The sequence below is a fragment of the Bactrocera oleae genome, chromosome 2 (genome assembly GCF_042242935.1).
Source record: "Bactrocera oleae isolate idBacOlea1 chromosome 2, idBacOlea1, whole genome shotgun sequence".
Taxonomy (NCBI): Eukaryota; Metazoa; Arthropoda; class Insecta; order Diptera; family Tephritidae; genus Bactrocera; species Bactrocera oleae.
In genome coordinates this window covers 82,002,560-82,030,269 of record NC_091536.1, presented here as the reverse complement: position 1 = coordinate 82,030,269, position 27,710 = coordinate 82,002,560, and the positions used below count along the sequence as shown (strand labels likewise).

The 27,710-nt window shown below is 33.4% G+C and overlaps 1 protein-coding gene across 1 annotated transcript in view; it reads left to right on the top strand.

Annotated features, from left to right (window-relative positions):
- LOC106624647 (homeotic protein labial) overlaps window positions 1-26,459 on the top strand; it is a 35,884-nt gene extending 9,425 nt beyond the window's left edge. Inside the window, exons 2-3 of the mRNA XM_036361516.2 lie at window positions 22,312-22,628; window positions 22,722-26,459. Coding sequence (XP_036217409.2) covers window positions 22,312-22,628; window positions 22,722-23,156 — 752 coding nt within the window. The 3' untranslated portion in view covers window positions 23,157-26,459. The remainder of the gene's footprint in view (window positions 1-22,311; window positions 22,629-22,721) is intronic.
- Window positions 26,460-27,710: the final 1,251 nt, after the last annotated feature.

The following is a 27,710-nucleotide window of genomic DNA, read 5'->3' as shown; positions in this document are numbered from 1 at the left end:
CTTTTAGTGTACACAATTTATAGGTTATTTTTATGACTATTGAACAGTATTCAACTTTGATAGACTTAATAAATATTCGTGTGCAATTATTAAATATTATTATTGTAAGATTTGTATCGCAATCTATGATTTATGGCGCGATAAAGAAACTTAAATTAATAAACACTTCACTTCTACCATTAACTATATTTTACCAGTCTACCAATGCATGTGTAGATATATACTTTTATATCTTTATTTGCTTATTCACCTTTTCGGCGGGGGCCAGCGGGTTACTGAAATGTTCCTCAATTGGTGATCTCACTAGGTCATGCGGCAATTATGGGGGCTATCAGTCCCGTCAATCTAGCATAGGAAAATTTTGGCGTGATTTTTTTTATGCAACACCTTCGGTAAACCATAGTTACATACATATATATATATATATATATAGTATAACGAAATATACATATATATAAATAATCGTAAATATTTATAGAAGTGTACACATGTGCTTATCTTCGAGAGCGCAACTCTCACTAGAACATACGACCAACGAGTTGACATGAAGTTCTGTCATATTTGCACACCTAAAATGTCACTTCTTATAAAATTCTGCCAGCATGAGTTGAGGGTTGTGCACTCGCTGGACGACGCTACAAGAAAACCGCATTAGCGTGCGGTCAAAACACGCGCCGTTTGCAATTTTTACACCACTCTCACCCTCTTGACCGCTTTTCTCGCTATTCGCCAATATGTGTGTGTTTGCTTGAATGTATTGGTTTTATTTGTTTTGTATAAGGATATCATTTCATTTTTCTCCTTATGAAGTCAAAACAAAGCAGCTTTCCGAAATTGAGTAATATTGGCTTAGCCAATATTATAGAAGTGACCTTTGTGAGGCGGCATTGAGGCGGAGGGCGCTGTGGGGTTATTTTAGCCATTCGATTTACACGAATTATATAATATACGTATACGCATAATATATATGTATTTAGGCACTTGTGAGTATTCTATGTATTTGTTTGGGTTAATGTCAACTCTGTGCGAAAGCACTCGTGGAAACGACGAAATAAAATCCAGTAACATCCCGCTCTTGGTTGCATGTTCTTCACTAAGTAAACGAGGATATCTTATCTTCTATTTGCGTTAATAAAATTGCGTTTAATTCCTTCAGCGCGATAGAATAGCGCATAGTTGCGTTTAGTCGACTGCTTGGTCGGCGAGTTGACGCAAAATTTGACGAAATGCTCGCCCATATCAAATTACAGATATGTATCTGCAGCACACTATTGGAAGGAACATATAAATATATGCATCATGTATGTATATTAAACGTAGCAAATACCCTATAAGAACAGTGACAGTCGTCTGACTGGTCATATGACAGTCACAGCTGAAAAAAGTTTGTCAGCGCGCAGAACAAAGTTTCTATCATTTTCTTAAGAGCCTTGTGAAAAAACTGATGTAAACAAACGTATGTGTGTAAGTTTGCATCTCTCTTTAACGCAATGGTATTCGGAATTGATTCCCTATACATCTATACTGCTCACTCTCATGTCTTTTTCTGTGTCATTGCTGACCATAAATCCATCATTGCTGCAATTTGTCAGTTATGACTGTAAATCGATCACAAGTGAAAAATTCTTTTGCGCAGTAGATAATAAAATTTTTATTTCTTTAATAAATTTTAAACTTTTAATCAAAATTATTTATAATAAGACACAAAAATATAAAACGGAGTGTAACAAAAATATAATTAAATATAATACTTTAACTTAATTCCATGCTTGCTCCTCTCAAAAGCTCTGCTGTACGTATTTCTCCAGTTTATGAATATTTCGGAATTTAAAAATGCCTAAATAAAAATGAAAATTAATAAATAAAAATTTATTTTATTTTAAACTTAATAATAACTTATGTATATTATATTTGAAAACTCCTTCGTTATTTAATAAGCTTTAATAAAACAAAAATGGTTATTGCACAGAAGCACGCAACACTTTTGGTTTATCGCACGAAATAACGACTAGTAGAGTAGAGTATTTCACAACTTCTCGAAACTTCTATGAAAATGTATGCCTTTCGACGTGTGCAGAATTTGCTTTTGCAAAAATCATAAACATTGCCAGTCCCTTTACTGTTCATATGACTGTCAGTACTGACATACTAAATGTGAGTGTATTGATGAACCCATCAGCAGTTTCTTGTAGGGTATACTCGCATAGAAGTGTATTTTTGAAGACATGTCTACCATATATACATATTTTATTAAATACAAGAGAAACATGTATTTGCGCATATTTGAAATAAAAGTTATTATAACTCAAAATAAACTTTTACTAAAATCAAAATTTGCCAAACATAATATAATTGTATAGCCCTTTTACATACATACATATATATTAGCATGAAAGTGGAGTAGTAAAGTAAAAAAAGTTACAAATTCGAGTTTCAGCAGCACCTTTATTTATATATACAATATAAATATATATATATTAATATAAACAGGTAATTAGTTTTTCTTGGTTTTATTTTATTTCACATAACTTTTTCTGATAACAAACGTTCAAATAACGCTGGCGCCACGTAATCCATCATCTTATAGAATTAGAGGCGCTTCCACAAGGAAGCACAGTGTGATGTACCTATTACAACTACATGCATACACACTACGCGATCACATGTGCTGGTATAGCTATAAAAGATTACCTTTGCATATAAAAATATGCACGGGCATGCATGTAATGTATATACCTATACCAATACCGCAGTATACCAATATGGCAGAAATAAATGAAACAGCAGGTGGGATAATATCAACTATTATTATATCAAATAGTCGAAATTGCTAAATAAATGCAAAAAGCATTTAAAGAAGTGAGGGTATTCTAAATTATGCCATTATCGTACATGGTATGGGATTTATAGTATCTAAATGCGCATTAGAGTGAGCTAAAGAAAACTAACTCGATATTAGTTAGGTTAAAACGAACATATGTATATGAAAAAAAAAAATTATTTAAAACAGGATGTTTAGCTTAATTTTAAATGTTGTCGGTGAGCACCCACAGTTTTTTATTTAAAAAAATACATAAAAATTTTGTTTTCATTAAAAATTACATAACGAGTTCTTGTAGTGCATAAAGTTGACTAAAAAAAATCTACCTCAATGATATATTTAATTTCTAAACTTCCTATATTTGAAAGCATTCGCAGCATAGGTTCTTTTTAACACATTAATTCGATGTTAATTTGTTTTTTTGGCTCGCCCTAATGCATAGTTTTTAAAAAAAAAAAGCTATTCTGCTTACAAAGAAGGTTCAGTATCTATTATTATTTAGGCCTATCGGGCAGAGCTTTTCAATGTGTGCCAATTGAATTTTCTTTTGAAAATAGACTAATAGTTTCGATTATTTAAAAAAAACCTTGAACTTCATTGATAATAATTCAAATTAAATATTTAAAGTTATTTTTATTAACAGAGAATAAGTACCGTTGTAAGAGTAAATACGCATATACATATGTTAAGTTTTGCGTCTTCATTACTATTTTCAAAAATTTTAAACGCTTATGAATTCATAAAATTATTACAACAAAAACTTTACTTTTACAAATAATTACTAATTTAAACTGCAAGCTTAGGTTATGTTTGATAAGGTTACGTTTTACGAATATATCAATCTGTTTTTTTGAGGTTTTTATTTCTCACATGGGCTTTCTTCATGACTCATGAGTACGTAAAAGTAAGAATGAGGTCCTTCAGTGTAAGCTGTCAAGTTTCTTGTTTGTCAGTTCAAGGCTACATTTACTTATAGATGTTTCACAACAGGTTTGGTACACAATGACTATAACTTTCCAATAGCATTCAACTTCTTGGTTCACATATAAATTTAAACCAATTTTTGAAAATATTTGTAAGTTTCAATTCTCAAGAAGTTATATTCAGACTTTTTGGACTCAAACAGATTCGTTTAAATGGAAGTGCTACGCACGAAAACTCTTGTGCTCCAAACTCGCAGTTTATTGGCGAAGGGGCGACGAGGAAAGACAAAGAGCACAGAGTTCTGCATTCATTTTCATTTTGAAATATTATGAAAAAAGTTAAAAAAAATTAAAAAATTTGAAAAAAGTATATAAAAATATATTGCATCGCGTAAGTGAAACGATCAATTTTTTTTCTTTTGAGAATAATGTATGAAAATGGATGTAGAAAACTGCCGAGCAACTCGAGTCGCTTGTGTGAACGCTGTGGGCAACACCCGGAAAATGAGCAAGAATGGTTTCCAAGTATAAATCCAGTATGACTACCATATTGTTGGCAGAACGGGTGTTGTGTCAAAAGTCCTTCCCTCAAGAAGTTAAAGTTGGGAAAGTAAAGGTTTTTAAACTTCGGTTAGTAAATTTATTATTTACATATAGTAGGCTGTTTCGAGATCACATTCAGTTTTCGCTTAATAACTCTTACATATGTACATAAAGAATTTTCAAGAAACATAAATTTTCGAAACAAAAATTTGAGCTTTGCAACAGAGCTTTTGCTCAACGTCTATTTACATCTTAGAAGGGTATATAAATTATGCATACATTTGTCGGTGTGTTGAACAAAAACATACAAACATTAATCAGCCGTCAACTACTTACTACGACAACCAAGCCGTTAAATTTATGACAAGGGCGGCATTCTATTTTTTTCAAACGCTTTGAATTTGACTTTTTATAAATCGTTGGCATTAAATAGTGATGGCTGAATCAAAGAAGCCGCGTCTTTTCAATGACATTCTTTTGCGTTTATGCACACCACTTATTGGACGCGGTGTCACCTTACCACAATTTGCCACACCTTCACCCCGCTCCACCGCGTCTTCACCTCAACACTTACTCAGTCACTCAGTTATCACAATAAACAATTGGCTTGTTCACTGAACGCCGCCGGCTGAACGAACGGGTGCTATTATAATGCAGGTGACAATATATTATATATTTATTGATATCTACATACATATCTACATATCGCTCTTGCGCTCATATGGATTTACATGCCTGTTTTGTTATTGTTTTCTTGACCAAAGGCAAGGCATTTGTTGAAGCCTCCAGAAAAACTCACGACTTTTTTGTATTACGTTATCAAGGTGGATAGCAGAGCGCTTGTAACGGTTTTCAGATACTTTCGGCTATCTGTGCTGCAGTTTTGTAAGGGCAGTGATTTCAGCAATTTCAAAGTTATTCTGTGAAAAATTGGTCACACTTAAGTGTGTTTTGTTGTAAGCAGCTATAGCGGTAAATCATTAATGAGCACACTGCTATAAGATTATAAATATTAAGTTTACAAATGTACAAACACAAAGTGGTCTAACTTACACACTCATGCAAATCTTTCCAAAATTTTCCTGTGAAAAAACTGGACGATTGTTTCGTGGTGTTCTTTTAAATATGTTTTTATATATTTTTAATTAAAAAAATTGCAACATTTTATATACATATAATTCTTATAAAACTTTGCACGTACATTTTGCTTGAAAAGTTTCTGCGCTCGAAATGAAAAAATACTGTTTTTGGTATGAAATATATTTTTTTATTCAATAAAATCTCCCTTAACTGCTCAATGATTTCTGGTGTGGTTGCGGTTTTTGATCGTTTTCGTGTGGATCGTCTTCAAGCTTAGTACGACCACGTGTAAAGCCCAAAATTCAACGATGCATTTTTAAGTTGAGGATTATAACTTTGCATGTGTTCTTACGACAGATGTACCAACTTACTCACCGTTTATTTTATATTTTTAATAAGTTAACTTTAGTTAAAAAAAAAAAAATTTTTTTGACTAGTAGAATAGTCTTGCAATCTGCGAAACCGTTTACACGACAGTCGGGTCTACGTAACCGGAACGGAACCAGATTTTTATCCGGCCAAGGACTGTTAAATGGCTGTCGGAGTAAATATCAAAGGTGCTGCTAGCATTTCTCGTGTTTGGCAATAATCTTCATTGATTAATGCTTCCAGTTTCTCATCTTCAAATTTGGCTGCCCAGGACGTTCTTCGTCATCTTTTGCTCGTTCGCTCAGCTATCGCATATTCCTCATAAACTTTTACCAAAATATGATATTTTTCGGCTAAGGTTTTCTACATATTAAAATACTGAAATAATACTCACACACTTTTTCAGGCACAAACTTCAACATATTTAATAGTAAAAAAATTTTATATATTCCGGAAAAGACGCACAAGAACAGTAGCATAAACTCTTCACATTTGTATAAAAATTATCGAATTTGACGATTTTTGACTCAAAATTTATTTTAACGCTTAAGGAAAGCATGTTGTCGTTTAAGAATTTTTTTAAAACTGCAATAATGACCAAACAAATTTTTTTCAAGTTGATAACTTTTAATTGGATAAAAAGAGGACTCCCCACAGCTTCCAGAACTCGATGAGTTGAAAGCAATACTACCGACAGATAAATAAAAGAGTTTTATCGGCAAATATGCATATATATTTGCATAAAACTAAAAAAGCACATATATTTCATACTCAAAACTTAAAAATTAGCCGAAGAAATTGGAAAACTTAGATGCATATCATACATATCGACCATATGTACGAGATATGTATTCATATATAGAGGCGCTAACTCACATACTCGTATATACATACATACAAGTACAGAAGTGTGTTAAAAGTAAATATCTGCTACCGAGTAGGATTTTTTTTTTTCAACTTTGTCTTTCAAGTGGCCCACTGACACTAGCTTGTCAATACTTGTACTCCTCAAGTGGCTGGATAACCGTGAGCAAACATTGCTTTTTAGCTTAAGTTTTATGCTAATATTTCTAGGAGTAATACTTGAAAATATGTTCGCGAACATATTTAATTAAAAACGCAACAGCAACATTCTATAAAGACATGCATGGGCCAGTTTATAATATCATACTTGGCATATACATATGTAAGTAGAATAAGTATATGTGGATATTTGTCAATAAAAATTATGTACTCTAGTAAATCTAGTACTTATGTATGAGAGCGTACTTGTTGACATTTTAATTCCCAACTCAACCGTTAATATCAGTTTAATTGAATTAGTAAAACTGAAAATGATTTATTAGGAGCGAATTATCTCTTGTAAACAAGTCATTTTTGTGAAAAGTTAAATTACACATTAAAGCTGTAGTGTCTTGTCAGCACAAGTGCTAACCAGCAAAACACCAATAAACCAATATCTTCCACCGCATGTCACCCCAAAGCGTACAAGCTTTCAATATACTAAGCAACTTTTTTACAAGTGGCACAATTCAAAGTAAAATACTGTTAATTTGCCTAATGAAAATTCTACGTTGTCAACAGCGAAAACGTAAAGATAGCGCAGCCAATAAACCAACATGCCAATCAGTCGTCCTCGCCAAAAACGGCGTGGTGACACAGCACCATGCACGAGCACATGCCGCTCTGCTGTCAGCCATCCTTTTTGTGGTGGTATTTGCGGTGACACATTTAGGCAGGCAGTTCGGCAGGAAAGTAGCCAAGCAGCCAAGCAGCGCCTCGCCTTTTCTTTGCTAAAAAAATATTAGATACCGTGTACACACACTCTTATATAGTTATGTGCATGTATATCCTGCTGCTTGTTCGCCTGCACTGCGGCCATTTGTGAAAATTTTCGTCTAAGATTGATGATGACATTAGCATCATTGTCAAGAATTTAGAAGAAAACATTCAAACGCAATGGCAAAAATGTTTGATAAGACGTTAAGTGGTCTGAGGTATTGAACAAGAAGCCGTCTTTCAAATTATTTTGCAAAAATAAAAATGACTGAAATAAACACGTTGCGCAAATTTGTTACCTTGACATTTTAATTTGCCCATAAGCCGTGCCAAAACACATAGTGTTGAATAGTAGGTGAATTGAATCAGCTTGATTCAATATTTTTACACCCAGAATTGGGTATTTCAAGTTTGCCACGTACTTCGTAACATCCAGAGGAAACGTCAGAGAACTTATAAGGTATATGCATATGTATATACAATAAATGATCAGCATGACAAGCTGAGTCCATTTAGCTATATCTGTCTGTTTGTCCGTCTGTTCGTCTGTCTGTATATACACCAACTAGGCCCTCAGTTTCTGGATATCGATCTGAAATTTCGCACACGTACTTTTTTCAATCAAAATGGAAAATGAGCATTTTTTCTTTTCAAATTATTCCAGTTTGTTTTTAATTATATAATTCGTTGGCTACTTGTAAGCCTTCCATATATGAGAAAATACACGATTAAAATTACGGGTTTAAAACCCTAAGTTAGCTTAAAAAAAAAAATCGAATATTATAGCGCCTACTAGATTTTCTTCAAAAATATTCACACTTATATACATATGAACTGATATGTATGTACTTACTTATATACATGTGTATTTGCTTGTAAATATATAGATATGCTGGGACCTTATATGCCCAATCACTATTCCGTGAAAATAAAGAAATAAAGAAACTGCGTGTCTAAACTATCACACATACACACATCCATCTAATATATATGATATTATTCAAGTATTTATGTTATAGACGCATGCAAATAGTTTCATAAAAATATCGAATTAGAAATATGCAATTATGTATATACTCATGCATGTATTACATAGTTTCAAAAAAATTCTTCAGCAAATATACATACATACATACATATACAATTGAAGGGGAAAAAACAACCACTGCGATGGCAACTACAACAATAGTCGGAAGAGCTCAAATGCCTTTGCCTCCGTATTTTCGTTGGTGATCCGTCATGTTGTCAGAATGTATTATTCGAATTAAGATTTTTACTTTTTCTGCCATTGAATTAATATATAATATAGAGAATAAAGCGCAGATGTACTCACACTCAGTCCACCACTTTACGCTCATATGGCTGCACATGCTGTCCCAAAAAAATGTACCGCTAGGCAATATATTGTACTTGCGTGCACATGAGTGAATGTACATAAGCAACATAATGTCCGTCATACGTACATATGTATAAGCTTGCAAACAAAACAAAATGGCGTGCAAGAGCCGTTAGTTTCAGCTTCCATATTTGCTTTTTAACAAAATATTAAGCACACGTATGTATGTACATATATAAATAAAGAATTCAATTTACTACAATACAAGTGTAAGAGACGAGAGATTCTTTTTTTTGCAAATAGTAGACACTGAGATATGAGTTGTTCTTTCCTACAATAAGGTAAAAAACAGGATACTGCAAAGCGGCGAACCTTTCAATTAACTTTACGGTGGTCATCCCGTGTGGCGACCGTTTTTTTAATGGTTTTTTCGGAATTTTTTATAGGGAAATGAAAAAACACAAAGCTTCCAAACTTGTACTATATATTTATTAAGCCTTTAGCAGCAGTTTTGAATTTTTTTCAGTAAAAATATTTTATTTATTGCGAGCTTTATCGCTCCAATGGCACCCATATAGAAAATGACAAACGGCGTCCATGATTCCAGCAGACTGACTAAGTTTAAAATCAAAAAAATAAAAAAAAATTGCAGCATAATCTGTTGTTAGCTTGCTATCGCCGGAACTAGGGTCTTTTACAAATCTTGAAAATTAAATATTTTAAATGCTTTTAAACATTAATACACAAAATTTCATGATTTTTTGCGATTACTTTTTTATAAAAAATAACGAAACGGTTCAATATTTTCAAAAATTCTAGCTCTAGCGATTTGATGAATCTAGCATTAAAATTTTATACAATCGATGAAACCGTTGTTGAGAAATTGTGGATGCCAGTTTAAAAAATGCAGTTTCGAGAAAACAACTTTTGAAACAGTCCTAACAGAGCTTACTTTCACACTGCTGAAACATTCCAACAACATTAAATTTCGGAAAATTACATTACCCGCACTTTCTATGAGTGTTCTAGATTGGATTTATGCAAAAAAAAATCGAGTTTTTGTAACCGACACACTTGATGACTCGCTTAAGAGCTCATACTTGGAGAAACTTATTTTGGGGTGTCTACCAATCAATTTTTCAAAGTATAAAGAGAAAAAGTAACCGTTTTTTACCCGTTCTAATAAGTATGTATTATTTAGTATTATACACATTAATAAAATACTATAAAAAACAAAATGTGCTCATTCAATTATTCAAATTACAACCTGTTTGATAATCAAGTAAAAAATTTAAGTAAATTAAATAATTAAAAATCAACTTTTGAATTGTAGGTATATGTCTTTAAAAAAACGTTGTCTATACTTTCATATGCATGTATGGATATGTTCAAATTTATCTTATATTTATATATATATATATATATATATGTACATATGTGCTATATATTTATGCACACAGTCCAAGTGAAGAAAATGTTTCTGTCATCGTATAATTAATTAACGATTGATCTGGACATTCATTTAGTATATACATGTGTACGTAAGTACATGCATTCTCACATATACATACATCCGTAATCAAATAAACAACTAATGCAATGGAGGCTTTATTTGAAGTATAATGTGCAGCTATGTATACTTATATTTCTAAAAAAAAACAGTATATATTCGTACTTATATGATATATGTATATACCAGTAAGTATATGAATGTCAAAGTGTTCGCCATGAAATTGCAATGTTGCTGGATGTCGAAACCAAAAAATAAAAAATAATAACTAAAATAGATGTATAAAATACATATGTAAATCTAAAGACACAAATATAATAGGTAATTGCCGAATTTTATTATTTACCATCTGATCAAATTTGAACAAGACTGACAAAATAAACAACATTTTCAGGTATTTAAATATAAATCTTTATTATCGCCTTCAAACTAGGCTCCGAAGCATGTCAACGCTTAATCCAATTCACCATAAGTTTTAGATAAACCTCGGCTGGGATGATCGTCAGAGCCTTCAGCGATATTTCGTCACATTTTTGGAATGCACTATTCGACAAAAAAATGGTGGACAGTTTCGATGTCTTATTCGTCAACACACGTCTCGTCAACAGACATCTCTTTTGTGGCACCCACTCGACATCTTTTCTTGCAAAAGGTTCAGTTCTTTTGGTAAAAGTCTAATCGTCTGCCAAAACAAAAATTTTCAAGCATTGTTTCTTTCACTTTTTCGTTGCTAACGTCATTAATAGAGGTAAATGGATGGCTCGCATGATTCAAGTTTTCGATTCGACCCTCACTGAATACTTTCTTTCACTCAAAAACGTGATAAAATAGACTCCCAAAAACACTTTTGCATCATTTTCAAAAAGGTTGTTCCAATCTAGGAAATTTTTTTTATCGATTTGGCTTGCATGCGCAGTTTATATAGACCAGTTCTTCTCAAATGGGATATAAAAACGATGGTCGGAGATTTTAATGCTAAATTATTTGTCTTGAATTTCCGAATGCTTATTGTCATGTCACAGAGAAGATTAGGTTCACTTACCTGAATTCAAAGCAAGTTATGGATTATTAGCAGGTTTATGTAAAAAGTTCTGAAATTGACACAAATAAACAACTTTTTTAGTATCCAAATTTCACCTACTCAGACTTTTTGGATCCGTGAATGATCATAGAGTGAAAGTATGGCATGGATATTGGAATGTCTGTCCAGTTAACACTGAAAGCTACACCGGCATGTAGAACAATTTTTGTGGTAGGATATCAAAGCGTTATATACACTTGTGAGTTTCAAAAAGTAGTTTTTTTACCATATGTGTACATATATTTGTGAATGTTCTCCAAAAATTTGAAGTAGATACGGAAAATAGTTTCGAAGATGTGAGCGTATTTGTAAGATGTTTTGTTGGTGAGGAAACTTTTTCCAAAACAGGTAAGAATATAAGATATAAGAGCTTTGATCATAATTTCGTTTTTTATGCCAATCTGAAGTGTAAACTAATTCATAAAATTGATTAGCCGAAATTTTGCCAAAAATCATTATAATTCTTATCATCATTATCTGTGTTCATCTATAGTTTTTATTTTATTTATTTTTTGTTTTTGGTTTGAGATAATTTTAAACAAAAAAATTTTCCTCACTGCCAGACAGCTTCTTCGGAAGCCCTCCTAGAGATCGGCTACGGTAGTAAGCGAATCTAAAAATTTTCAAAACTAATCGCCGAATATTTTATTTTATTATAACATTATTAATATTAAATTAAATACTGTAAAAATCTCGAAAAAGTTGAAACAAGAAACTACTACACGTACATACAGAGAAATAATAAAAATAATGCTGTTCTAGATATTGATAAACAAATCAGAGACAAACCCCTTATTTCGAATTGAAAGCATTTACATGAAAACTAATATCTGTGTGTAAAGTCAGATGTTTTTGACTGACCATTCCTACTCCTCAACAATATTATACAATATGTTGCAATATATTGATCTTAACATATGGTGGTCAGTTGGTGCGTGGGTCAATGCAGCATTGTATAAGGGGTACCCAGCGCAATAGGATATGAGCAAAAATAGTCCCTAAATTCACATCCATAATTGAAAGTGCATTCCTTCTCTGCTCACTTTCAACTCCAAATAAGTATTTGTCAACACCGAAATTAACCCTTTCAGTCAATAAGCACGGCGGTTGCGGCGGGTAGAGCAGTTTAATTAAATTAGCTTCTTAGCCATTTAGCTCATCAAGCGAAGTCAATCACATACAAAAATGTAGCAACAACAAAAGCAACCAATATTAACTGTTGAAGGGGTCTAACAGGCGGCTAGGCACATATGCACATACATGCATACAAGTATGTACACATATATATGTGGGTACATGTGTTCTCTCTCCTCAGAATATTCAATATAATGACTTGACGAAATTCACTAATCTGTTTACTTTGTCATTTTGTTGCTGCCCTTCGCCCCCCTCACTGCTCGTTACTGCGTCGCTGTCTGTTATTGTTGCTATTGTCAGTTATTTGAACTTTCTACTTGTCATCTTGACTTCATAAAGCGCATGTGAGTATTATAAAGCTACAAAAATTTGAAGAAATCTACAAGCGATTGCTTCAGAAGCGCGCAGAGCTTTGTGCGTGATTTGTAAGAAAACCAAAAGCCGTAATAAAAAAAAATATATATATTATATATAAAAAAGCGCTTGAACACAACAATGCAACACAGCCACAATATTCGGCCGCGTTCTTGCAGTGGAATTTGTTGCGACTTGGACCGCCTGCTGACTTATTAGTCACGATTTGTTACAAAATTTGCTCCTGATAGGCATGTGCATATAAACATATGTATATATGTATGTGTGGGTAGAAAAGTCAAATACACTTTATGCCACAAATGTGCATTCACAGTGCCACACAAACCACCTTATATACACACATGTGAGGCAACCAATTTTGGACACTACTCAATGTCGAAACGCTGCCAGAATGGTGCATTTATTACGGTAGAAACCCACCGGCCGTTATATTTAACAAATTGTGACAAGATTCGTACACCGAATTCCACTTGGTGTACACTTACAAAAAAAAAAAGGCTCTGAACTTACATCTTCCACAAACAAATATACATACATATGTATATGTAAATAAAGCAATCCCTAATGTATGCTTCAAATTTATTGAAAGAAACCTGAAATAACCTAAGCCACTGCTACTTTTTTCAGCTGCGACAGGTAAAGATAACATATATATGTTACACAAATACACACACATATCTACATATGGATATTATATAATATATGTGCTTGTATGCTAATATTTACTTGAATGAAATTCGGTAGCATATATTGGCGTGAAAGGCAAACAACTTGTGTTTGACTTTCTTAAGTCATACTCTCTCTGGAGCAAACATTCACACATTCATATAAATGTGTAGCTAAATGTGCGCATTTACATGTGTATGCGTGTAGTTTAGTAAATATAGCCCGATACTTAAGTGCAAAGCGTTATCAGAAAACCCTTTTTTAGCTACTGTTTTATGTCGACCGGATGCTTGCGTAGGTGTTGACATGTTTATACAACAAAACGTCGATGGGATTATCGAAATATCTTATTTGTATTTGGAGGTAAACAGTTGAAAATAGGATGTACAAAGAAATACCTACTTGTTAGCATGTACAGAGTTATCACTGTAATGTATGTGTGTGTTTTAATGCTAATCGCTTAAAAAAAATTTTAGAATGAAATAATATACAATTTTTTAACTAAAATTATAACGGAAAAGGCGCCAATTTTTTGTGACTGATACTTTCGAATAAAAAAAATAAATAGTTAGTAATTTTACTATCAAATAAACTAAGAGCTTGCATTGTTTAAATCGTGAATTTCAAAAACTGCCTAGTTAGCGTATATACAGAGAGACGGACAGACAGACTAGCAAATTTGAGAGCGATATCTCAAAAACTGAGGGACTGATTTGATTATATACAGAGAAACTTACACACACAGACGAACAGGCAGAGAGACATGGCTAAATCGACTCAGCTTGTCACGCTGATCAGTTGTTTGAAGTTGAACAAAACAAAACTCATAAAGTCTCAGATGTTTCCTTTTGCATGTGAAAAACTTCGGGGTTGTTACAAGATTCTGGGTATAAAAAGTGAATATAACTAAACTAGAATATTAAGTCAAGTCAAAATCCGGAGTAGAATCAACGATAGTATATTTGGCAAAGTCAAATTTTAATTCTGGCATCTACTTTACCAACTTTTGTTTAGCGGCGATTTGATTAGCTCGGCTCGGATTTTACCGTTGGCCTGCGATTATCTTCAGACTGCGTCGTAAATTCCAACTTTGAAATATGACGCGAATAATATGAGTAAAACCTAAAGCATAATAAACTAACCTGTACAAATTTGTATTTTCAAAGAATTAATATTTTAAGACAGACCAATTATTGATCAATTATCATACCGAATATCCCTGAGGATTATTGAAAACTGATTTAAGCGCACCACAACCATAACACTGCCCTTACACTGTCCTTTTCAATTGTATGACCACATTTCACCTTGCCAAGGATTAATCAAGTACCAATACACAGAAAGGCTAACTTCTGTCGAACTGTTAGCATTTTAATAGAAATAGGTTAGTTGTACAATTTTACTATGCAATTCGGCATATCTCTTCAAAAAATTAATACCTTTTCGTTTTTGTAAATTTCTAAGAGACTCGGTTGTTCGGTTGGGCTCGAGGTTAGACCATATCATATCATATTTCATATATAAATTTTATACTCATGTTAGAAACTCTGAACTAATTATTCGATAACTCGTTTTCATATATAATATTAAATTTTATTCACAACGGGAATATGTTTGTTTAAAAGAGGATAACCAATATTAGGTAATATGAACAAGTGTTAGACCGATCATAGGTGAATATCATTAAAAAATTTCGTGTGCGGAATCGTTACGAATGTAAGCGAAGGCTTATGGTGAATCTTTTCTATCGAAAACCCAAGTTTACAAAGCCTTTAAGGATGGTCGAGAAACCGTCGAATACATGCCTCGTTGCGGTCGTCCTTCGACGTCTACACTTGACGATAACATCAGAAAAGTGAAGGAAATCGAATCTACAAGGCATGTTTCGATGATTGAGGAAAACGAGGTGGCATATGTATATCGCTGCAAAAGAAGCATATTTTGAAGGCGACAAAATAAATATTGAAGAAGTTAAACAATTTTTCTCTTTATATACAATTTCCGGAAATTTTCTGGTCACAATATATATCTGAGAACCAATGCACAAAACTCTAAATAATTAAACACTTTGAAGAAGCATTTTCAAAATTTCTAGTTTCATGGGAGATTTTTCCAAATTCCATAACCACACTGCTAACAAACTTTCTTTACATAAGTATTTATGTGTGTACATACATATTGATGTTTATGCAGATTTGTCTGCATTTGCGTAAGCATTATACTTCGTTTATCAATTTATATAAATATTTTAAAAATTATAGTTAAATCAACAACAATTACATTGAGCCTGTAAGTGTAATTAACAAGAGTTTCGATGTTATCGGGTTACAACAAACGCACCGGACAGCTGAATGAAGAGGGTGGGGTATTAACGGGTGTACTCCAGCGCGTAATCAATATTTGCTTTTCGACTGTCAGTGTCAGTTTATTGTGGTGCCATGGCGCTTAGATGTCACACTTCCCTTGCTACTTTTCACACCACTCCCACCCAATGCAAGCGACACGACAGCTCAAAGGCGGCCGCGGCTGCGGCGGTGGCGGTGGTGGTGCCTTCGGTGACAGTAGTAACGTCAGTAGCCCAGCTACATATACTTGTATGTTCGGAAAAGCGTTTGAATGTATGTATATATGTTTGGGTGCATGTATGCATGCAAGCAACGTTCACGTCGTTCCGTTCACTAACACACCTTTCGCCAATGCACCGTGCTTCTGTCAATTGGTCTGTCGCTCCGATGAAGTGGAAGCGATCCCTGATAATTCTATAAAACTCCGGTACACATTACGAGCGCATACGCATATAGGATATCGCTGGCGCCGGACGCCAACTCCATTGCCGCCAACTGGCCGCGTCGCTTTTGACAAGAAGCGATTGCGTGTATGCGAGTAGCTGTGTCAATGCGCCACGAACCTGATAACTACACACATATGTACATACACAAACATGCACGCAAAGTACGAGCGTGCTGCAACTGGAAGCGCAAACAGATTAGTAAGCAGCTCAATGCCTTGCAGCACTCCGCAAGCACCTGAACAAACCGTCATCGGTGTAATGGTGGCAGCTTTTTATGTGGCGCTATTACGTTGCGCTGGCATGGGCGCTGGCGCTATTTGGATTTGTCTGCACTTGGGTGTAATGCGAATATAATGCATCGGTATTTATGAGAGATCGCAGCTCTCTTGTGATTACAGTAACCAACGGCTATTTACATTTGCGCCGGTGTATTGTCACAATTTTAATGACAGCTACTGTTTCACTCAAGCGTTTGGGGAATGTGGCGGAGTGGTTGGCGATTGTACATAAATATGTATGTACATGTGTAACTTATTATGTGTGTGTGTGTATTGATGTATTTAGAGACCGTTCCAGTTTGTTTGTACAACTCAAGTGATTGTTGTTGTTAAAGGCTTAATATTCGTATTTCTTCTAGAAGGGATCATAAATCCATCATTGATTTGGTGTTTAAACCGTTTGACGCGTTTAGTATTTATGATCCCATAATCAGTTCATTTACATACAAACAAACAGTATGTATGTACATATGTATGTATATATGAGTATTACCTTAAGTTTGATTAGAAATTGAAAATATTACCACTTAAAGTGCCAACAACACTAATACATATTCATTGTATGTATGTATGTAGATCTTGCAAGCTAGGTTATTTGTATGTATGTACACTACACCAATACACACTAATCTCAACAAGATTATCGCCTGATCCTAGCATTATTTAGATTAAGTTTTCCTTATAATTCCATAAATTTATATAAAATAATGATAATCGCAAGACGCATGCGTCACCTGTTCGTAAGTAAGAAATTTGCTATTAGTGAATGAAAATCGGCAAAGCAAATAATATATTTATTTTTATTGTTTACATACTTACAACAACAAGCAAAAACGTTAATTTTGTCTGAAATCTGAAAGCGTAACCGGCTAACGGTTTGTATCAAACGTAAAACCTTTAGCTAGTTCACTGAAACCACTTAGTTTGATACAAACAACCCTTCAAGTCGATTTAATGTTACTTTAATAAAAAAAAAAAAAAAAGTTTGCACGAAGATAAAATTTTTATCTTAATTTTGGCAGGTCTGTTTGAATACCAGCTATATGCTATAATGGTCCGTTTTGAACAATTTGTTCGGAGATTATAGCGTTGCCTTGAACCGTAATCCATACCAAATTTCGTGAAGATATCTTGTCAAATAAAAAAAACTTATTTAAGAAGTTAAAAATACGGGTTATGATTATCTATTCATCATTGATTCGATTTCTTGGTACTCCTGTCTTGCTAAAACGAAATGCCTTCGTCTCTCCGTGCTCCTCTAATTGTCATTCCTGATTGTTATAAATCTTTACTTGCTGCACTTTTAGGGTAATACCAGAATAACCGTTTATTTTGTGACCGGAGAGAAAAATCGCAAGCAAAATAAATGAAGAGGTTGGTGCTCTTCTCAGGCCAAAGTAAACATATGCCACAATCATCTGATTTTCTTACCGAAAAGTTCTCAATGCTTAAAATTTTCTCAACATGCAACCAGGGTTGTGAATTTTTGTATTAAAAAATTTCGGATTGAAAATTAAATTTTCATTTTTTAATTCAAGATGTTTGGGATTAAGCATTAGATTTAATTTTTTAAGGGGGGCGTACATGTAAACGCCTGAATTTAGACCAATTTTTGGAGGCTTATTTGAAATGGAAAAAACTAATGAATGATAATAAATCTCATCATGTTTATTAAGTACATATTAAAATAGCTTCAGTTTCAGCTTTCTGAAATAAAAATAAAGCTATCTGAAATAAATCAAAATCTGGCACGCCTCAGACCAAAAAGTCGAAATTTTCACCCTTTTTTCCGACATATTTTGAGTCAAAGAGGGTCGTTAAAGTTTCGACCATGGACAAGCGTCGAGTTGAGACGGAACAATTAAATGCATTTTTTCTAAATAAATAATGTGATTTTCGTTCTAAATATTAACAGGCATAATTTTAAGATGTTAAACTAACTATTTATAAAAAAAACGATTTATTTTTTATATTACATGAATAGCTCCCCTTAATTCAAAATCTTTGGGATTAAAAATTAAAAAATTGAAAAATTATTTTTGGATTTTAATGAATGCGAAAAAATGGTAATTCTAAAACCAATAATTTTTTTTTATTCTTAGTTGTATGCTTGAGACTAAAATTTTTCTTTTTATTTTTCAATGTGGTAGTTGAGATTAAAAATTAAAAATAAATTAAAAGTAGATTAAAAAGTAATTATTTTTGGAAATAAAACAATTTTGTTTTTTCATACGGTTTTTGGAATTAAACTATTTTTTTTATATATTTTAATCTGGTATGTGGAATTAACATATTTTTTTTGATCCGGTATGTGGCATTATAAATTTTTATTTTATTTTTTAATCCCGTAATAGAGATTCCACAAAAATTTTTAATTCAAATGTTAATTTAATTTTTTAATGCATTATTTGCAACCCTGCATGTAACTAACTTTATTAACATATTAGCATATTGCTTATAACTGTAAAGCAGCATATTGTAGAAAGCAACAATGATAATTAACTTCGCGACAAGCTTTGTCATAAACGAAGCGAGCTTCCCGTCATTTTTTATTTGACGTCACGAGTATGCTTTCTCTTAAATGCCGTTTAAAAAGGCTAACGAGACAAAATTTTAGTGATCTCTATTGATATCTATCTAGGTAAAAAGCATACTTTGAAATACGAATATCTAGCAGTTCTTCATGAAACTTGTGATGGAGTAAATTTGATATTTTTTTTATTAGTGAAATGTATAAACTTCAATGAGAAATTACTGCTTTCAGCTGTTAAGTGCTAATAGTGAGAGAAAACTACCCCAAACCAATTGACAAACTCAGGCCGTTGCAGTCGCTTAATTTCAGTATTTACTAGAAGTAAGAAACTTTTGTTACTCTATCCAGTATTTCACCTTATTTCGACTAATTTAATTTTTTACTTACTTCATTGTGATTTATCGATTATGTGCCGACAGTGATCCGATTGACATCCACATTTGTTCTCAAACCAAGTTCGTTAACTTCTCCGGTTCACACAGAAAAACAAAAATTCTTTATTAATAAAATGCTTTTTGATTTTGTCCTACGTGATCTCATCTCCATCAAACATTTTCACAAATTTTCGTCTTGATTCTGTGGATCGAAGTTTTTTAGGCTTTCCTTGTAAAAAATTTGTGTGTGCTTATATTGCTTTAGATGTAACAAATTGCTATATTACTTGTTTGTATATTCTTCTGCGTATCTACACACTATATATAAAATTAATATCAATTCTCGGTTTATTGAAGCTTCATGTTTTTTATGTCTATTAATTAACGAGGCTAATGCGTTTGCTTATCGATATTTGCATTTTGATTATATTGGCGCCATTTTCATTTTAAATTACCCTTCTAATGCCTTACATAAGCTCGATAGAAGGCATCGAAATCAAAACGGGAAAATACTCGGAGTCAACTGAAAAATATACAATTTATAATATGTATCGAAAGTGTGATTTACATACAAACATAAATGTAATGCTAAAAACGGTCACCGACGCAAAAACGTAGACCGAATCAGCTGATACGACCTGTCATGTATACAAATAGAACAATAGCAACATTGGTAAAATGAAAACAGAAGAGAACAACTGATTTCTGCGTTGCAACTACGAGCATATATTTGACACATTTTGTTTAATACGGACGGTAGGTACGGAAGGGCGTAATGTCGGTGACTGTTTAAAGCATAAGTGTGTTTAATAATCTCGCTGTTGAATGCTCTCATTTGTTGAGAGATCATAATTGGGGTTCTTACATATGGAGGCGCTTGCCGCCTTCACTTAATTCTAGTGTAAATACACGAAAGTTGACATCAATTAAAATTAAATTATTTCAAGTGTTCTGTAAATTTATAATAATTTACAACACTCGCACATATTTGCTATAATTTAAAAGAATAAAATTGTAAACATATGTGTATATGTTTATACATGTATATAATAGTAGAAATTCATATGTAGCTATATACGACTGCATGTAAATTTCGACAGCTAGGAAAGCTAACAGCGCTTATGGTAGAAAAGCATCGGCAGATGAATTATGATGCGATTGATAGAGCGAGAAAGTCGCCAAGCCAATAAGGGGTTAGGCCAGTCTAGAGCCTAAACAAATGGGCTAACTTTGTTTTTTCTATATTAAAAAGTGTATTTGACTGAATAAACAAATTGTATATAGAAATTTTGATATAAAAAGTGGGCTACTGAAACAATCTACGGAATCACTTTTTACAATTTTTTAAATTTTCTTCGAAGCCCCGCATGTGTTGGCAGTAATTGAAGACTCAAAATATAAGGTCTGGTAAAAAGATCTCATTTATTTTCGCTTTAAATTGAAGACTTGATTTAGCATAATTTGTATGATCTGATTCAGATTAAATATGCACCGTTTTGTTCAATAATTTCTTGTCATTTTCATAATGTCACTAGATGGAGACTCTTGTCACTATTAGCAAAAAACTGGAACATTCGATTTTCACAAGATTTTTTTATAGGCGACAAAACCATTCGCCATAGAAAGGAACCGGTAGTAATAACTTGGTGCCAGATCTAGACTATAAGGTAGATGCATAAGCACCTTCCAATCCAGTTCTCGAATTTCAGATGAGCCACCAGCGATGTGTGTGGTTTGGCGTTGTCCGAATGGAGCACAATTCCACTGCCATTGGTTAAAGCTGGTCTCTCTGTGCCCTTGCTTTCTTCAGACAGTTTAACTATTACAGTTACAGTACAGGTCCGAATTAGGAGTTTGGCGGTGGGGGAGCACCGTCCTGACCGTCAATTCTGACTATGTCACCGTTTGCGCTCACGAGATTCAGTTTACTAAAGCCGTCAATAAAAAAAGAATGGCTTTCTTATTACTAGCACTTAATTCATAATCTAAAACGTATGCAATTAAATTTTCCAACAAAAAATTTTCGAACCCGCAACTTCTGGAACTCGCTTGATGACGAATACATGTTTAAATCGCTTCGGAATTGCATAACATCTTAACAGTTTTAGTGTTTTCAAATTTAAAAACAAAATCCGTAAAAAGTAGGAACACCCACAAAACATTTCGGTTTTCACTTATTCATTCCAAAACGAAAAATTAATACCGCAATGTTTTCAAACATAGTAATAAATCCTATTAAATCTTTCTGTGAAAAACCAAAATATTGTTTTCATCATCGTCAGCTTAAAGTCCACGGGGCGCATGTCAAATTATAAACAGAAATGCAAAATCATCTCTGCATACTCATATACCATTCAAACAGCAAACCAAAAACTCACACAAAGCAACAAAACCACAAAAAAAGAACACAAAAACAGTTTGTTAACCAAAACAAATGCAACAAACACACAAAAGTGGCCTTCTCGTAATGCTATTAGAATGCAGAAAAACTGGCATTCAGAGAAAGGTTTGCTACACGCTTATCCACACACACACACGCTACCCACATATATGTACATATATACATTCGTTTAGAGGTAAATGAGAGAAGTCAAACTCACTGATTAACTTTGACAGCGATCATCACTGAAAATCACTCAAAAGCCACAAAACCAGCATTGAAACGTCAAACTGATTATTGTTTCCCCTCCTCTGTCTCTTTGTTTGCCTTTGCAGCACCCAAACTACCTGCCACCATACACGATTATCAGCTGAACGGGCATCAGCTAGACATTTGCCGCGGCAGTTTGCCCGCCAGCCAGCCGACACAGACGGGCCTACTCTTAGCGGGTGGCAACGGCAACACGTCGGTCTTGAGCATTTGTGCGCCCAATATGAGCAGTTGCAGCCTGAGTGCCACCAACAATTCGGGACGCACCAATTTTACCAACAAACAGCTGACCGAATTGGAGAAGGAGTTCCACTTCAATCGTTATTTGACGCGTGCGCGACGCATCGAAATCGCCAACACGCTACAACTCAACGAGACGCAGGTGAGTCATAACCTTTTATCTTACTGTTAATATTTTACTTTTAACTTCCCACACTACAGCGTTTACTAAGAGATTACTACATTTCTTTCGCAGGTGAAAATCTGGTTCCAAAACCGACGCATGAAGCAGAAGAAACGTGTCAAAGAGGGTCTAATACCGGCGGATATATTGACACAACAAAGCGTCGCCACCACGACGGCAGCAACAACGAACAGCAGCGCAGCAGCGTCGGGTCCAGCGAATCCCACTGGCAATATAAATGTGAGCAACAGTTGCCAAAGTAGCGCCAACAGCAGCAGCAACAACAACAACAACAGCGCGCAAATGCACAATGGCCCCACCGTCGGTGGAAGTAATCACAGCGCAGCTCGTTTAGGCTTGGCGACCAACGCCAACAGCGGAGAGACTGTCACACACAACAACAACAACCACAGCAATAACAATGGCAGTCAGAATAGCAACAACACAATAACTAACGGAGATTGTAATCTGACAGCGAATAGCGATAATAGCCGTGAATCGAATTAACGCAAACGCATTTGCGCCGACATCACAACGCTGACCACCATCACTTAGGTGTTCCCACTGATGACTCCATTCGCTGGACAGGTGGAAGTACACCGACCTTATGCTTATTTAGGTATTATGTGTCAGCTATTCGTTAGGTAACTCGAGCGCGTGTCAATTGTGGTTAGTTTTATTTGCCAAATGACGAACACATTCACCCACTACAACTACAACTGCAATTGCAACAAAAACAATGAGAAGGGTAGAAAATGCGAAACAACATGTAGCATTTGCTCATTTGGCTGTGATAACTGTTTAAACTATAAAGTCAACACATACTAAAAAAAATCTATAATCAACGCATACACACGCACATACATATGTACAACATACATGCACAAGTACATAGCTAGCGAAAGGTATGTCAGTAGCTTGTATTATTGTACATACTTAGTTGTGAGTGAGTATACGAGTATTTGCTTTTTAAGACACACACACACGTGCAATAATCAAAATTTTTACGCACAACAAGTACAGTTATACATAGCACAGTCGCATAGAAGAGTATGTAAATATAATATATAAAACGAGCAGCTACCAAATTGTAAAACTCATGATTGCATTAAATATTAACTTTGGTTAGAGTCTTACACCAGCGTAAGGTGTGCTAGCAGCATCGTGAGTGCCGTAATTCGATGCAGATACTCGTGCAGTGTCGTAAAATGTGCCATATTCGCTGAATACATATAAGGTTTGCAATCAAATCAAACATTTTTATTTAATATATTATATAAACGTATGTAAATAAGTCTGAATATTTATAAAACAGAAAATTAGTTGGAAAATAAAATTGCTCTCCACATCTTTAAATATTCGCGTTCGAATATACGGGCGATTCGGTTAGCTTGGTTTAATCAGTTACTCGAGTCATTTGTGCTGTTAATTATTCAAATTGCTGATTAATCGAATAGTTTAACATTTTTCAAAACAAAAAAAAGTTTATAAAAATTAAAAATAGGCGTTAGCACTGAAACATGGATCACTTCCTTTTATAATATTTTTGGAGAAAAATATTACCTTTAAATTCTATTATGCATATAAGAAAGTGTTGCATGAGATAAACCAACAAAGCGTATCAATTATTATTATCAATTCGTATATAATTTTCTAAATGAGAAAGTTTTACATATATGATTACCAAATAGTTTTAATTTTGTATGATCAAAAAGTTAAATTTATTTTTTGGTCACGAACTTGGATTGGCCCAATATGTTGTATTTTGATACAATTACAACTCACATCCCTAAAAATGATGAATGAGGCTATTTGGAAATATCTTCAGTGAAAAATTTTAAGTGGCAGACCTTGTGTGAAATTAAAAAAAAAGCTTTTTTTATTATTTCGATAGGTCAAATCTTTAAAAATAACATATTAAAATTTCTAAGCGATATCTCAGATAGTTTTGGAGTTACACGCTTCTAAAGTGTTGCCGCTCAGTTCAATCAGCTTAGTCCGTTTATCTTTGACATTTTTATGAAAAAAATAATTTTTCGCACAATTTTAATCGGACATTATCGGTTTATATATATATATTTTATTTTTTGGTGTCAACATCCGTCGGAGCTATGGCCGACCGGTAGTAGTCATTTTGAAAAGTGGTTGGCGCGATTTCTTGATTTTGGGTAATCTGAAACAAACGAAACATTTTTCATTTTGAAGTATGTCAATAATTGTATTATAACTTTGTTAAATAGCGACGAACAATGATGTAGTTCATGCGATAGCCAAGACTTCGCCAAACTTTCAAAAATATTTAAAGCAAATCGGTTCAGTAGATCGGTCGAAATCGTGTCAACCAGGTTAAAAAAAACATTTTCGAGAAAAACGCGTTTAAAGTTCTAGGTGTGCGACTCGAGCGCTCACTACATTTTTCGAATTCGCTGGAGTGATTACCCAGAGACAAATAATACGATGTCTAACAAATTATATTTTAGCGCCGTCGGGTATCGCGTGTAACTCGAAAAAATTTTTTTTTCTTTGAAAATTTCACTGTATATTCTTAAAATATGTATGTATAAATATTCGCTTGATTTTATTCGCTTAATTTTAAACAACTGAAACAGTAGCATTTTCTTTGACATTCTCAAAAATCGCCGTTTTTTAGGCTGCCACACTGGGTGTGTCGCTTAAAATAAGAATAACAAAATATGACTCCATTTTTTTTCAAAAAGCATTCAACCGGCACAATGTTCACCGCCGAGTATCGTTTGATATTGTTCAAATCAACATTTGATTTCAATAAAGTGGCACAACGTTTTTCGTAGCGAATACTTATCTTATGGTCACGAAAATATATTTTTCATAAAAACTCCAAATATTTGCAATAAATTTAAAAAAAAATTCGATTAATATTTTATTTAGATTTGTGCTGGAGAAAATTTTCGAAAGTTGAAAAAATAATAATATTTATATTTTAATGTTGGATTATATAATTGGAGACAAACGGTACAGTTTTAATATCATTTGACTAATAAAATTTGCTTGAAGAGTGGAAAGTATTCAGACTTAGCAACGTTGTAAATACAATAGTATTTAAAATCAATATTATCTATATTATCAATAAGTGTTCTGTAAATTATACACAACTGTAACTGTACATATGTAAGTATGTACACACATAGCTAATTGAAATTAAAAAATAAAAATAAAAAATTAAACAAAAATATGTATGTATGTAAATTTCGAAATTTAATATTATTGATACAAAATACAAACTCAGGGTTTTGCAGATGGCGAAATATTGTTAATTTCTGCAAAATATTACGAATAAGCGAAAACATGAAATTTTCTGAGAAGTTAGTGAATACAGATAGTAATGCAATGAAATAATCAAAATATATTATTGTAACACATATTTATTTACTTTAAGCAACAACTAAGGCATATTCAATTGAATGATCACAAACTACCAGTATTTATTAGCTTCTTTGTATTACTAAATGATTGATACATATACATATACATATGTACATGCATATTATTGTATATGTTACAAATCGCATTCTATTTGTTACATTGTGCTAAATTATATATAAATTCTCTTTGTTTAGACTGGCATAAGCGATTCCTCAAAAATGATTGTACAATATATCAATTGAAAATCGCTTAAGTTCTACATATAATATGTATGTGAAGACGATATGTTTATTATAGCACTAATTTTGTTGTATATTTAATCATGATTCATAATTTTAACTTAACATATTAGAACAAACTAGTCCTAATGGTAATATACAAATGTATACTAAGTTATAAATTATTGCAAAATAAAAACTACATAATTTCAACTGTTGACAAATCACATTTCAATCAAAAGGGAATTTTGGATTAATTATCAAAGAGGAACGGCAGTGGCAACCGCCTTATCAGGTCACAGCTGTTAATTTCTTTTCTTTTACCGAGCCACTGAATAATGCAGATTTAGAGAAAATACATAATTATTTCTTGACTTAGTCGAATAGTCATTATAAAGAATTAATAAACTCTCTGTAAACTTGTATAAATTAAAAGCTGCTTTGTGTAACAATGTGTGGGCTAGCAATTTAGAAGATTATGTGAGAGTATTTAATACAGAATTCGGACTAGGCGAAACAACGATTTTCAAGTGATTTCCATACAGATCGAATCAACAGCAACCATTACATAGCGTTATTGGAACGAACGAACCAAAACTACGTTGACAAAATTAAATTACATGAATTCAATGACTTGGACAATGACAAAATTGAAATTGTATTACATTCACATCCATCGTATTCTCAGCATTTGGTCACAGGATTTTATATGTTCCCAGACCGCTAGGGAATGCTAGCAAGAAAAAAATTAGCGACAATGATGATAATCGAAAGAAATTTAGGTATACTTTTAACCTTTAAGTATGGGCGTTTTATAGTAATGAAACTATTAACGGAGTCTGTTCAGGCTTTTTGGATTACTTTTAATGAAAAGTGGCTGAAAATAATAAACTTCTCTAATGTAAAGAGGCCACTTCTCTAATGTAAAGAGGCCATCTCAAGTGTCGAGTGTGGCAATGAGTGACAATAGCAAATAGCACTTTGGATCTGCAACTCATATTGGCATAGACAAATGTTGAAATCTGGCGTTTTGGAAGTAAATATGCACGTCTCGACAGGTCCAGATGATTTGGACATAATAAACTAAACATTTTTTCGCATTGTTATTTTATTCAGCTGTATTAAAGTCAATACAAGTTACATGTGGTTCCGGTACTGGTATTGAAAAGTTGGAAAATTACTATAATCGTTGAATGAAATGTTGACAAATAAAATTGTTTCTTATAACGATACAGACTTTTCAGCTTGCCTGATGTGTTATGCATATCTCTTTAACTGCTGGAGTTTCAAGCTTCGTGGCAATAATGTATATTACTAATACTCGTATTTGAAAAATAACGCCTATTGCGAAATGCTCATTCACACCGATTTCTGATTTATCCCCTGGAAAAAATCTTTATTGAAGACGTCTTTTGATTAGAGTCGAAATTCGGTAGACGCT